The sequence below is a fragment of the Podarcis tiliguerta genome, assembly GCF_965153285.1.
Source record: "Podarcis tiliguerta genome assembly, chromosome: 18".
Classification (NCBI taxonomy): domain Eukaryota; kingdom Metazoa; phylum Chordata; class Lepidosauria; order Squamata; family Lacertidae; genus Podarcis; species Podarcis tiliguerta.
In genome coordinates, this window is record NC_139551.1 from 11,214,943 (window position 1) to 11,228,297 (window position 13,355).

A 13,355-nucleotide genomic window follows, 5' to 3' on the forward strand; every position below is an offset into this window, starting at 1 on the left:
AAGTCCTGTTACCTCTTCAGTTCCTGACACCTCCTTCTCCCAGGCTTCTCCTTCTTCTCCCTCTGACCACTCATCGCTGTCCCACCACCCCTCCCAGGGCTCTGAGCCGTCTTCCCTTGGGGGTTCCCCAGCTGGTTCTTCCCACCATGAGTCTGCATCCAACCAGTCCATGACATCAGATCCCTTGAGGAACTGTGGAGGTGCCACTACTGAAAAGGCCCTGTTCGCTGAAGAGACCAGCCTCATTTCAAACAAGCAAGACCAGGACCAAAACTCCCTCTTAAGAATCTGCTGCTACTGGAAAAAGTTGCCGTATTTTTCACTCTATAAGATGCACCCGACCATAAGACGCACCTAGTTTTAGAGGAGGAGAACAATAAAAAAAATATTCTCTCCCTCTCTGCTGAGCACCTCTCCAGCAAAGCGGGAGGAGAAATGGAAGGGACTCCGTTTCTCCTGCCACTTCGCTGAAGGGGCGCTGCGCAGAGAGGGAAAGCTGTGCAGCACCTCTCCAGCGAAGCAAAGCCAGGAGAACAAGAGGGATTGATCCCTCTTGCTCTCCTGGCTTCAGCGAAAGCAACGCGAAGGCTCCGGAGCACAATGGGAGTGCTCCCGCTGCGCTCAGGAGGCTTCAGGCGGCTATCCCTGAAGCCAGGAGAGCAAGAGGAATCGGTTTGCACCAGCGAAACCTTTCAGCGATAGCTGCGCAGCCTGCATTCACACCATAAGAGGCACACACATTTCCCCTTACTTTTTAGGAGGAGGAAAGTGCGTCTTATAGAGCAAAAAATACGGTAAATCTTTCAGCAGAGAATATTCATTTGAACAATACACCTGTTGTATGGAAATTAACAATGGGACAATGGAAATGGATTCTATGCGCCCTAATGGTGGCCAAGAGACTGAAACTGATGAATTGGAAAAATAAAGATAGGATACTGCTTAATCAATGGACCGACAATATGACAACACTTGAAACTTATGAATGGACTGCTTACAGATGTAGACTTTGTTTGGACAAATGTGACAACATTTGGAATAAGCTTTTACAGAATGTAGTAGGGTATTAACATCTAACATAGGTATTAGGATAATAACACCATATCAATTTATATAAAAATCTATGGGAGTTCTATTACTTTGCATTCTTGTTTCTCTCTTTTTCTTATATTTGTTCTCCCCCCTCACTTTCCGCCCTTTGCATCACTTTATTTCCTCATAATTGAAATTCTTTCAATACAAGTATTATTATTATTTCAAAGAATGCTCTACTGTTGCAGATGCTTCTCACCTGTGACTTCCAGGGGCACCAGGTCCTGCTCGTCGTGGATCCCGGCCACCACCTCACAGCGGTAGAGCCCGGCGTCGCTGGCTCGGGCGGCTGAGAGCAGCAGGGTGGCGTTGTGGCGCCAGGAGGGGTACCCAGGCAGAGAGACCCTCCCCTCGTAGCCTTTGGAAACCTTCACCACGTTGTCCTTGGCCACCAGGATGGAGACATCCTCCGGCTGCCCCGAGGCTGACTGGACCTTGCTCCACTTGATCCGAGGGGGGTCAGGAGGCGCGTTGGGCCCAAGGGAGGCGGGCAGCTGCAGGAGGAAGAGGCAGGGCATGGCGACGGGCTCCGCCAGGCCAACCCGGAGAGGCTGGTGGTGGACTTTGTTGATGTGGATCACCTTCGCATTGTCTTGGGAGCCTGCAAGGAAAAGATGGGTTTGTTTTGTGGTACCCGACAATAGCCCTGAAAGGAAGGTGAGGCTGGGAGAGGCAGTGACCGGTCCCCAAGGCCACCCTGCAGGCTGAGTGGGCATTCAAACCCTGCTCTCTCCCAGCTCTTGGTCCTCATCTAGTCCCTACAACAACCCTGAGAGGTAGGTTGGGCTGGGAGAGGCAGGTCACCCTAAGCCCAAGCTTCATGGGACAGTGGAGATTCGAACCCTGGTCTCCCAGTTCCTAGTCCAATGCTCTAACCATTATACCTTGCTGGCTCCAGTTAAGTCAGACTTGGAACAGGTCAGCTAAAATCAATAGGTTTTTGGACTCCCATTTGAAAACCAATTTGGAAATTACAAAAGAACTCAAAATTTAAATAAAGGTAGAAAATTTCTCATTACAACCCTGCCAGTGATGTTAATTGCTTACAATTTTGTAATGAGTGTAATTAGAATTGGAAAATGTACAAATGCAATGATATAAAGGTTAATTTTGAAAGCCATGAGGCGGGAGGGAAGGAAGTCGATAGGCTCTAAAGAGCCAGGTATGTAAAGTGGGTCGTAATGATGTGAACGTATATTATTAAATGGAAATAAATAAAATTTATATATAAAAAAGAAAAGAAAAAGAAAACCAATTTGGTATTTTGTAAATAATTTTGTGGGTAAAAGCCTCAGCGCCTAGGGCTTGCCAATCGAAAGGTCGGCGGTTCGAATCCCCACGGCGGGGTGCGCTCCCGCTGTTCAGTTCCAGCGCCTGCCAACCTAGCAGTTCGAAAGCACTCCCGGGTGCAAGTAGATAAATAGAGACCGCTTTCTAGCGCGAAGGTAAACGGCGTTTCCGTGTGCGGCTCTGGCTCGCCAGAGCAGCGATGTCACACTGGCCACGTGACCCGGAAGTGTCTTCGGACAGCGCTGGCCCCCGGCCTCTTGAGTGAGATGGGCGCACAACCCTAGAGTCTGGCAAGACTGGCCCGTACGGGCAGGGGTACCTTTACCTTTACCTTTTAACAAAAAGATATTTTCACCTGCATGGTACTTTGATGTATTTGCTGCCTGCATTGAAATGTAAGTAAAGCTTCTTCGCTTTTCGTTACTAAAACGTGTGGTGCATTCTTAGCAACTGGGACAGAGAAGAGAAGGTGAGCAGTCCACAGATAGAGGGGTAAAAAGGCACAATTGTCTAAGTCCTTGCTTCCAGCAAGCTGCAAAAGCACACAAGTGTTTTTACTGTGCTAAAAGGGCTTCACAGCCTGTCTCACTCATTTGGTTAGAGCATGATGCTGATAACGCCAAGGTTGCAGGTTCAGTCCCTGTATGGGACAGCTGCATATTTCTGCATTGCAGAGGTTTGGACTGGATGATCCTCAGGGTCCCTTTCCAGCTCAGCAGTTCTATTCTAGTCTCATATTTCTCCCACCCAGGCGGGACAGGAGGTTTAAATTTTAATTTGCAGATTTAATCCTCAATCCATCCCCATCAATCTGGAGGGACGCTGGCTTTCACCCTCCCAAGAAAAGGCATTCCCCACACCGCCTGGAGGACAGTGGGCCAGAGAAGGCTGCCTTAACTGGTCACAGAAGGGAATTTTTTGCAGCAATGAAAAGCACCGCTCTGTGGACTTTGCAACCGGTGAAATTAATCATCTCCGTGGCTGCGACGGACACCCTTGCTCCTTCTGAGCATTGATTTTCTGCTGCAGCCAGCTGGACCCAATTATAGGATGAGGGGGAGGGTAGCCAGAAAGGGTGGAGGGAGTTAAAAAAGAGGGAGGAGAAGAAACAAAAGGAAATTGAATGGATAGTCCTGAAGCCAAGATGAACCAGAGAGCTTGGCTCTCTGGGACCATCCCGCTCCCTGCTGCCCTTTTACAAGCAATAAGGGCAGCTCAGTACCCTGTTTTCCAAAGTCCAGGCTAGGAAGCTGAAACTGCACTCCAGGGATTCTCACATGCATCCTGACACTCGGCTGCTAGGTGCCCCATCCAGGAAAGGCAGGGCTGTGCTGTGCAATGGTTAGCACGGCTCCAGATCTGCCGCAAATTTCCTCCATGGCAATTAAGGATGCGTCATTCCACAATGTGGTTAATTGATCTTAACTTTTTGATGGTTTTATTGTCTGGGGGTTTTATTGCTGTAAACAGTTTGTGTGTGTGTGTGTGTGTGTGTGTGTGAGAGAGAGAGAGAGAGAGAGCAGTATACAAACACTTTTATAAACAAAAACATAGTAGGTGGCCTCCTATGAGAATGCAAGAAGAGCGCTGCTGGATCAGGCCTAAGGGGGCCCATCTAACCCAGCATCCCATCACAGAAACATAGAATTGTGCAGTTGGAAGGGACCCCTGAGGGTCATCTAGTCCAACCCCCTGCAATGCAGGAATCACAACAGCAAGACAGGTAGGGCTGAAAGAGACCCATGTGGTTTTCCGCAAGCCAGACCATTCCTTACCCTCCAAGTGCCCCAATTTTCCAGGGACAGTCCCGGAATTACAGAAGCCATCCCGGTTTCTGATTTGATCCAGGAATGTCTCGGCTTCCCTTTTCCTCCATGTCTCGGAAAACAATTAAAAGTGGTTTGTGTGTAGGTGCAGAAAGAGAGTGCTGTTTATAAAGAAAATGAAATCACTGCGCCAAATGAAGGAAACAGTGAAGCTGGCATACGAAGCCCTTTCTATATTTTTGGAAGAAAATGTCACCAATCCACTTTAAATTCTTTAATTGCAATGCTTCCGCAGCCAGCCATTTCCTAGGAAACGTGGGGAATGTTGATTCCTTTATTGCATATGGAGCCTTGCCCTGTCTACTCAGAAGCCCCATTGTATTCAGCAGAGCTTACTCCCAGGTAACTTGGTCAAGACTGGGCTGCCTTACACTGTGATCATTTTCAATCAGAATTAAGTCCCACTGAGTTTAATAGGGTTTTCTGTCTAGCATGTTCCTGATCATTCTCAGTTTCTTCTCCTTCTTCTTCTATTATTATGATTATGATTGTGATTATTTCCTGTTTTTTCCCCTGACAGGAACTCAAGGCAGCTCAAACCGTATATCCTATTTCCTTCCATTTATCTGTGGAAGGTGTTACACACAATCACTTCCTTCGCACATTTTTCCTTCACAACAACCTTGTGAGGCAGGTTCAGCAGAGAGGTTGGAGTTGGCTCAAGGTAACAAATGTGGGTGTGCCCACGAGGTCTATGTTTGCAGGAGAAGCTTCCTGATGTAGAATGTTGTTGTTGTTTAGTTATTTAGTCGTGTCCGATTCTTCGTGACCCCCTGGACCAGAGCATGCCAGGCACTCCTGTCTTCCACTGCCTCCTGCAGTTGGGTCAAACTCATGCTGGTCACTTCGAGAACACTGTCCCACCATCTCGTCCTCTGTCGTCCCCTTCTCCTTGCACCCTCCATCTTTCCCAACATCAGGGTCTTTTCCAGGGAGTCTTCTCTTCTCATGAGGTGGCCAAAGTATTGGAGCCTCAGCTTCACGATCTGTCCTTCCAGTGAGCACTCAGGGTTGATTTCCTTCAGAATGGAGAGGTTGGATCTTCTTGCAGTCCGTGGGACTCTCAAGAGTCTCCTCCAGCACCAGAATTCAAAAGCATCCATTCTTCGGCTATCAGCCTTCTTGATGGTCCAGCTCTCACTTCCATACATCACTACTGGGAAAACCAGAGCTTTAACTATACGGACCTTTGTTGGCAAGATGATGTCTCTGCTTTTTAAGATGCTGTCTAAGTTTATCATTGCTTTTCTCCTGAGAAGCAGGTGTCTTTTAATTTTGTGACTGCTGTCCCTATTTTCATCGGAGAAATGTTGGAGGGCATTTCCTTTCATTCATCTGGCTCACTGCCCCGTCTGCCCTGCCCTGAGATGCTGTGAGCTACTCGCCTTCCCCAAGTCCTGACTGCTCAGAGAGGCATCACAACATAACCCTGTTGTCTTTAGGGTGGGGAGGATAAATGTCAAACCAGGAAGTCAGAATTGTGGCCCAGATATTGGATCTGTGCAGCCACAGAATGGCAGGAATGGGGGTGGGGGGAGGTGAAACACCCTGCCTGACACAACTTGGCAGAGGAATTGAGATTCTTTTCCCCCTATTCTCCTGTGCATCATTCCTTATTCATGCCTGTCTTCCAGTTACCATTAATACTTAATTACCCGTGCATTATTTGATGCTTATGGCTGGCAGGTCGTTTGCAGCTTGTTTGTTTACAGTGGGTTGCGGGGGGGGGGGGGGGGGAGGGAGGGAGGTTAGGAGGGGACAGAAAACAGATCCCAGTCTCTTCCCTGCAACTACAAGGTTTTTCCAAACCCAGACATGCTGAGGCGAAAAGTTGCAGCAGCATTTGGTACTTTTTGGCTTAGGCTTGTAAGAGGCGACTTGATAGAAATTTATAAAATTGTGCAAGGCATAGAGGAAGTGGACAGAGGAACTCATAACACTAGAACCAGGCTGTGCCATGGTCCCTATTTTTACTGGAGAAATGTTGGAGGGTCTGGAGTTATGCAACCCACAAAGCAAGGAGATAAGTAACTAGACAACCTGAAGGCAGCCCTGAAGAGGGAAGTTTTTAACGGTTAATGTTTCATTGTGTTTTTATATATGTTGGGAGCCACTCAGAGTGTCTGGGGCAACCCCGTCAGATGAGCAGGGTATAATAAAATTATTGTTATATCGAATTATTATTATTATTATTATTATTATTATTAAATACGACATTTGTATCATGGATGTTTTAGCTGAGATTCCTGCATTGCAGGGGGTTGGACTAGATGACTCTCGGGTCCCTTCCAACTCTACAATTCTACTATTGTACGATTCTGTTTTCATCAGAGAAATGTTGGAGGGTATATAAGATCTCTCCTTAGGAGGAAAAGCTTCTGCAGTGTTTGGGGCTTTTTAGCTTAAAGTAAAGGTGTGTAAGGGGCGCTAGGATAGAAATTTATAAAATTCTGCATAGCAGTCGTAGAAGAAACTATAACTCGTAATCTTAGAAGTGGTGGACATCCAATGAAGGCGAATGTTGGAAGATTCAGGGCAGAGGAAACAAAGCAGCCGAGAGTTGCATTGTGCATGGCAGGGAGAGAGCGGGTGGAGAAAAGCCTTTCTCCCTCTCTCTAAGAGTGGAACTTGAAAGCTGAACGTTGGAAGAGTCAGGAGGGATAAAGAAAGAACTTCTTCATTCGGCACAACTATGGAACTCCCTGTCGCAGGAGGGGGCGAGGGCCAGCACCAACTGGGATGGCTTTAAAAGAGGAGGGGATAAACTCAGGTAGCAGAGGGCTATTGGTGGCTCGGCTTTGCCTCCACTGTTGGGGCAGCCGTGCTTCTGAATCCCAGTTGCTGCAAACCATGGGACGGGGGGAGTGGTCTCCTGTGCCCTGGATCCTGTTTGTGGGCTTCCCTTTGGGGCACTTGCTTGGCCACTGCGAGAGCCGGAGGCTGGGCGAGATGGACCATTGCGCTGATCCAGCAGGCAGGCTCTTCTCATGCTCTCGTGGAGCCTCCAAGCCCAGAGGCAGTCTATCTCTATCCCCAGGTTCTTAAGGGTATTTAGCCTGATCTGGCTGCCACTCCTTATTTTCTAGTCTTACAGACTAGAAGGAGCAAGGTGCATGTATTGCAGCCCACGAACAGCCTTCCGTCTAGGTCAGGGGTCAGCAACCTTTTTCAGCAGGGGGCCGGTCTGCCGTCCCTCAGACCATGTTGCGGGCTGGACTATATTTTTGGGGGGGAATGAACGAATTCCTATGCCCCACAAATAACCCAGAGATGCATTTTAAATAAAAGGACACATTCTACTCATGTAAAAACATGCTGATTCCCAGACCTTCCGCGAGCCGGGTTGAGAAGGCGATTGGGCCGCATCCGGCCCACGGGCCTTAGGTTGCCTACCCGCTTGGACTACTGCAACGCGCTCTACGTGGGGCTACCTTTGAAGGTGACCCAGAAACTGCAATTAATCCAGAATGCAGCAGCTAGACTGGTGACTGGGAGTGGCACCCGAGACCACATAACTTCTGAGAGATCTGCATTGGCTCCCAGTACGTTTCCAAGCTCAATTCAAAGTGTTGGTGCTGACCTTTAAAGCCCTAAACGGCCTTGGTCCTGTATACCTGAAGGAGCGTCTCCACCCCCATCGTTCAGCCCGGACACTGAGGTCCAGCACCAAGGGCCTTCTGGCGGTTCCCTCATTGCAAAAAGTAAGGTTACAGGGAACCAGGCAGAGGGCCTTCTCGGTAGTGGCACCCACCCTGTGGAACACTCTCCCTTCAGATGTGAAGGAAATAAGTGGCTATCCTATCTTTAAAAGACATCTGAAGGCAGCCCTGTTCAGGAAAGTTTTTTAATATTTAACGCTGTATTGTTTTTAATACTTGATTGGGAGCCTCCCAGAGTGGCTGGGGAAACTCAGCCAGATGGGCAGGGTATAAATAATAAATTAATTATTATTATTATTATTATTAACAATAGGTGCTCAGAGGAAGCTGGCAAGCAATGCCTGAAGGAAGCAGCTTCCATTTCTTCTTCTTTTTGGGCACAGATCCCTGATTTGGAGGGAGGGGGAAGCCTTCCTACTTGTTGCCAGAAGCCTGCCCCCCCCCTGCAGGTGGCATTTGGCAATAGGCTTCTCCTGGAAATGGAAGTTCCATTTAGCTGCCCTGATTAAGTCAACAGGTGAGAAACAGAGTCGGACTCTTACAAGAGCAGTTTTTGATTGTGCAAATGAATGCCACATCTAATAAATGCATTTTTAGGGCAGTGGGAAGAGGAAGAGAAATGAAATTGTCCGATTTTATTTTATTTTTTAAAAAATACTGCTTAATGGATCCCAACTACAAGAAAGAAGATTCCACCTCAACATGAGGAAGAACTTCCTGACAGTAAGAGCTGTTCGACAGTGGAATTTGCTGCCAAGGAGTGTGGTGGAGTCTCCTTCTTTGGAGGTCTTTAAGCAGAGGCTTGACAACCATATGTCAGGAGTGCTCTGATGGTGTTTCCTGCTTGGCAGGGGGTTGGACTCGATGGCCCTTGGGGTCTCTTCCAACTCTAGGATTCTATGAATGTCCTGTTCCTCACCACAGAACTTACCCACAACAGAGAAAGGCATGAGCAGATATCCAAGCAGGAGCCAACAGCCAGCACCATCCATTAAATGGACCATCCTTAATCTGGAATAACAACAACAACAAATCTTATTGATCATCATCATTTATTATTATTATTACATTTACACCCCACCTTCTCTCGCAGGAGCTCAAGGGGCTGTACAGATGGGCAGGGTATAAATGATAAAATTATTGTTATTATTATTACATTGTTCTCCTGCTCCCTGTTTTATTCTCGCAACGACCCGGTGAGCTGGGCCAGGCTGGGAGACTGTGGCTGGATGCTCACTGACTGGGGAGCTCTCCGATAGAAGTGAATGTGGTCACTCTCCCCAACCCCTTTGATTTCATCCTCATGCTAACCCCACGAGGTAGGCCAGATGGAGAGACAGTGATATCCCTCCCCAAGTTCCACATGGTGAGTTGGGGTTTTAAAAACTGGTCTCCCAGGTCCTGATCTAACTACTAGGCCACACTCCCCCCCCCAAGGCATGTCACTATGCCTGTTAGCGCACAGGGGAGTAGAGTCAGCAGAGGCCTAAGCTCAGCCTCTGCCTGCCTGCCTGCCGTCCTACCAAAAACCACTCTATGGGGTGACCCTCGCTGCCATCTTCTGCCTCTGTTTACCCTAAGCAGAACCCAGCAGGTACCTATCTCAGATCCACCTACCTCTGTGTTGCTTTTTGAGGTCCCTCCCTCTCTCTAAATATATCTCACATCCATTTCTCTATATAGCTGCCCAAGATCTATCTATCTAGAGTGGTATATAATTTAATAAATCATCATCATCATGCATTGCAGAGGGTTGGACTAGATGACCCTCAGGGTCTCCTCCAACTCTACAATTCTATTCTGCCTGTCTATTTCCCTCCCTATCTCTCCATCAATCGACTTATTTATCTAATCGCTCTCTCTCTCAATGTCTCTCTCTCTCTACCTAATCTACCAGCTAGCTAGCTAGTATCAGAGCTGATCACAGGAGCCAACTCCCAGAGCAGGCATAGGCAAACTCAGCCCTCCAGATGTCTTGGGACTACAACTCCCATCATCCCTAGCTAACAGGACCAGTGGTCAGGGATGATGGGAGTTGTAGTCCCAAAATATCTGGAGGGCCGAGTTGGCCTATGCCTGTCCTAGAGGCTGAGATCCCTTCACACACACACACACACACCAATGAAATATTTTCGGGGGCCTCGCCATTCACATGGTGTGTGTGGACCACATCATGTGAACGATTGTGTGGAGCAGGGCTTACCTGCTCCTCGGCCCCCAATATTTTATTTAAGTTGGCACCCCTGGGGCTGACTCAGGGCGCTACAATCCTGAGCTATGGTTCTGAAGGATGGCAAGCAACCTTTTCTCACCCAAAATGTTTTGATCCACCTTCCTTTTCTTAAAAAAAAAGGCTTGGATCATTCTGATTCCAGCAGCATCTGACAGCCTTTTTTTCTTTTCTGGAGAGGAATTGCGAAGAGGGAGAGGGAGCGAGAGACAGCAAGATGCGCGGTCTAGTGAGGAGGGGACCCTCCTTTCATGTCAAGGCAAGTTTTCCTCTCCAGCTGCAAATCCCCCCCCCCCCGATCACAGCGCCCTCCGCCGCGACTCCGCCTCACCTCCTGCGAGTTCAAAGCGCAGCGAGGCGGCGGCGGCGCTTGGCAAACGGGGCGCGTCTCCGAGCCCCCCCCCCCTGCCGAGAATTTGCTTTGAGGGCTTCTCAAAGGAGACAGCTCCCTCCCTGGGGGAATACGAGGTGCTTGTTGTGGGTTACAGGAGGCCACAGAATTGCGTGTGCGTGTGAACGCTTCTCCCTTGAGCTCGGAGGCCCAAGGCCCTCTGGACGCCACTTGCTGGGAATCGAATACATATTTTAAGACACTTTCTTTTATATTGTCGACTCCCCCTCCCATTTTCCGCGATGTTTTTGTTACCACCACCACCCTTTTGCTATTCCCTCTTTTTTAACATAGTCATAAGACAAAAACCTTTAATTCTTTCTGTTCCTCATCGTTCGAAACATTGGAATTGCAAGGTTGTTGCCGTGCCTGGGGGGGGACTTCCCTTTGGGGGCTTGTGGCTGGCCACTGTGGTGACAGGAGGCTGGGATATGACGCACCCCCTTGGGCCTGGCCCAGCTGAAGGGATCTCCCTAGTTTCTTGTGATTCCTAAGTGGAACCGGGAGCATCTCCACCCCCATCGTCCAGCCCAGAGACTGAGGTCCAGCTCTGAGGGCCTTCCAGTGGTTCCCTCCCTGCCAGAAGTGAGGCTACAGGGGACCAGGCAGAGGGCCTTCTCGGTGGTGGCGCCCACCCTGTGGAACACCCTCCTGTCAGATGTCAAAGAAATAAAGAACTTATCTGACTTTTAGAAGACATCTGAAGGCAGCCCCATGCAGGGAAATTTTTAATGTTTGGTGTTTTATTGTGTTTTTATATATACTGGAAGCCACCCAGAGTGGTTGGGGCCACCCAGTCAGATGGGTGGGGTTGTTGTTTAGTTGTTTCTGACTCTTCGTGACCCCCTGGACCAGAGCACGCCAAGCACTCCTGTCTTCCACTGCCTCCCGCAGTTTGGTCAAACTCATGCTGGTAGCTTCAAGAACACTGTCCAACCATCTCGTCCTCTGTCGTCCCCTTCTCCTTGTGCCCTCCATCTTTCCCAGCATCAGGGTCTTTTCCACGTAGTCTTCTCTTCTCATGAGGTGGCCAAAGTCTTGGAGCCTCAGCTTCACGATCTGTCCTTCCAGGGAGCACTCAGAATGGATTGGTTTGATCTTATTGCAGTCCATGGGACTCTCAAGAATCTCCACCAGCACCCAAATAATAAAATTATTATTAATTATTTTATTTATTATTATTATTATTATTATTATTATTATTATTATTATTATGGAAGGAGCGAGTCAGTGTGGTTAATGTGTCAGACAATGATCTGTGAGATACTGGGGTTCAAATCCTGCACTCAGTTTTGAAACTCACTGGGTGACCCAGGGGACCTGTCACAATCTCTCCGCCTGACCTACCTTGCAAGGTTGTTGTGGGGCTTCAGAGAGGAGGTGGAGAAAGAAGCATCTCTAGGAGCTCCTTGGAGGGAAAGGTGGGAGATAAAGGCAGGCCATAAAAGAGCCCCTCAGGGGAGAGACATTAAGCAGCGCCTTCCTCTTCGGGCCCCATCAACGCTAATTATTTGTGATGGAAAAGCGGAGCCTGTCTCCCTTGTCTCCAAGAAAGTCAGAATTTGCATTTCAATGGGGATTGGGAGGGGGCACCCAGGCGCACTGAGTGAGTGATAATGCAGCCCTTCCGCGTGTGGTTTTCCCCTGGGGAGGGAAGGGGTGGGATGGTCGGTGGTGAAATTCATTTCTTTCCTCCTCTCCCTGCAAGCGGCTTCCGAATCAAAGCCACGTCGCTCTCAGAGCCTGGAGAATCAATAATAGCAATCAACAGCAATTAAAAAAACAAAGGCTGGGCTATAGATCAGTGGCAGGACCAGAAATAGCCCCCCCCCCCAATTTTCTATGTGTGCCACTTGAAGATACGGCGGTTGAGGCTGCAGACAACCCAAAAGGTTGAAGGAACATTTAAAAGATGCCAGGCTCGCTCGGAGCACAGTTCCCTCCCCCTCCAAACAGTCCCGGGAACTGTAGTCTATCCTCTCGCCAAGCTACAATTCCCAGCACCCTTAACAAAGGACAGTTCACAGGATTCTTATTTTGGGGGGGGTGGGAGAGCGGGACTCACCTATTTATTTCATGAAATGTATAAACAAACAAACCTCAAAGCAGTTTACAACTTGAAAAATCATCAAGAAGAGAAATCAACAACAAAAATGATTTAATGAGGCTGGGGTATTGTTCAGTGTGGGGTTGCTGTTATTGATACTATCTTTATTTTAGTTCTCGCTACGATTTGTGTTCAAATTGCTCAATTTGGCTGTGTATTTTTTAATGATTTATTTATTGTTTATGTGCTTTTTCATGTAGTAAGCCACAATGAGCATGGCTTGAGCTATGGGAAGGCATCATACTACTAATACTTATTAATGCTAATACTACTAATAATTTTATGATTTATTCCCTGCCCATCTGACTGGGTTGCCCCAGCTAATAAACCATCAAACAATAAAAACTTCCCTATACAGGGCTGCCTTTTGGATGTGTTCTGAAAGTCAGGCAGTTGTTTATCTCCTTGACATCTGACTGGAGGGCATTCCACAGGGAGGGCGCTACTACCGAGAAGGCCCTCTTGCCTGGTTCCCTCGGAGCTGGACCTCCGTGTCCAGGATGAGTGATGGGGGTGGAGACGCTCCTTCAGGCCTACGGGGCTGAGGCCGTTTGGGGCTTTAAAGGTCAGCAGCAACACTCTGCTGGTTTCCCATTGGGGCACGTGCTTGGCCACTGTGTGAGAGCAGGATACTGGACTAGATGCTGGGCCACTGGCCTGATCCTGCTGCCATGTTGTTCTGCTGTTCTTTCCCTCCTTTTGCACAAGGCAGAAATTGAGATGGTTCCCTTTAAGCATGACTGCTGTGGAAATATTTCCA

General features: G+C 48.4%; 1 protein-coding gene and 1 long non-coding RNA gene across 4 annotated transcripts in view; both read right to left on the reverse strand.

The window, feature by feature from the left end:
• LOC310668667 overlaps positions 1–13,355 on the reverse strand; it is a 76,202-nt gene that overhangs the window by 34,960 nt on the left and 27,887 nt on the right. The gene's annotated exons all lie outside the window — the stretch shown is intronic.
• The window catches only part of NCAN (neurocan), a 62,324-nt gene that overhangs the window by 34,960 nt on the left and 14,009 nt on the right, over positions 1–13,355 (reverse strand). The window contains exons 2-3 of the mRNA XM_083421361.1: positions 8,799–8,878; positions 1,292–1,693 (exon numbers count right to left, since the gene is read on the reverse strand). Coding sequence (XP_083277487.1) covers positions 1,292–1,693; positions 8,799–8,871 — 475 coding nt within the window. The 5' untranslated portion in view covers positions 8,872–8,878. The remainder of the gene's footprint in view (positions 1–1,291; positions 1,694–8,798; positions 8,879–13,355) is intronic.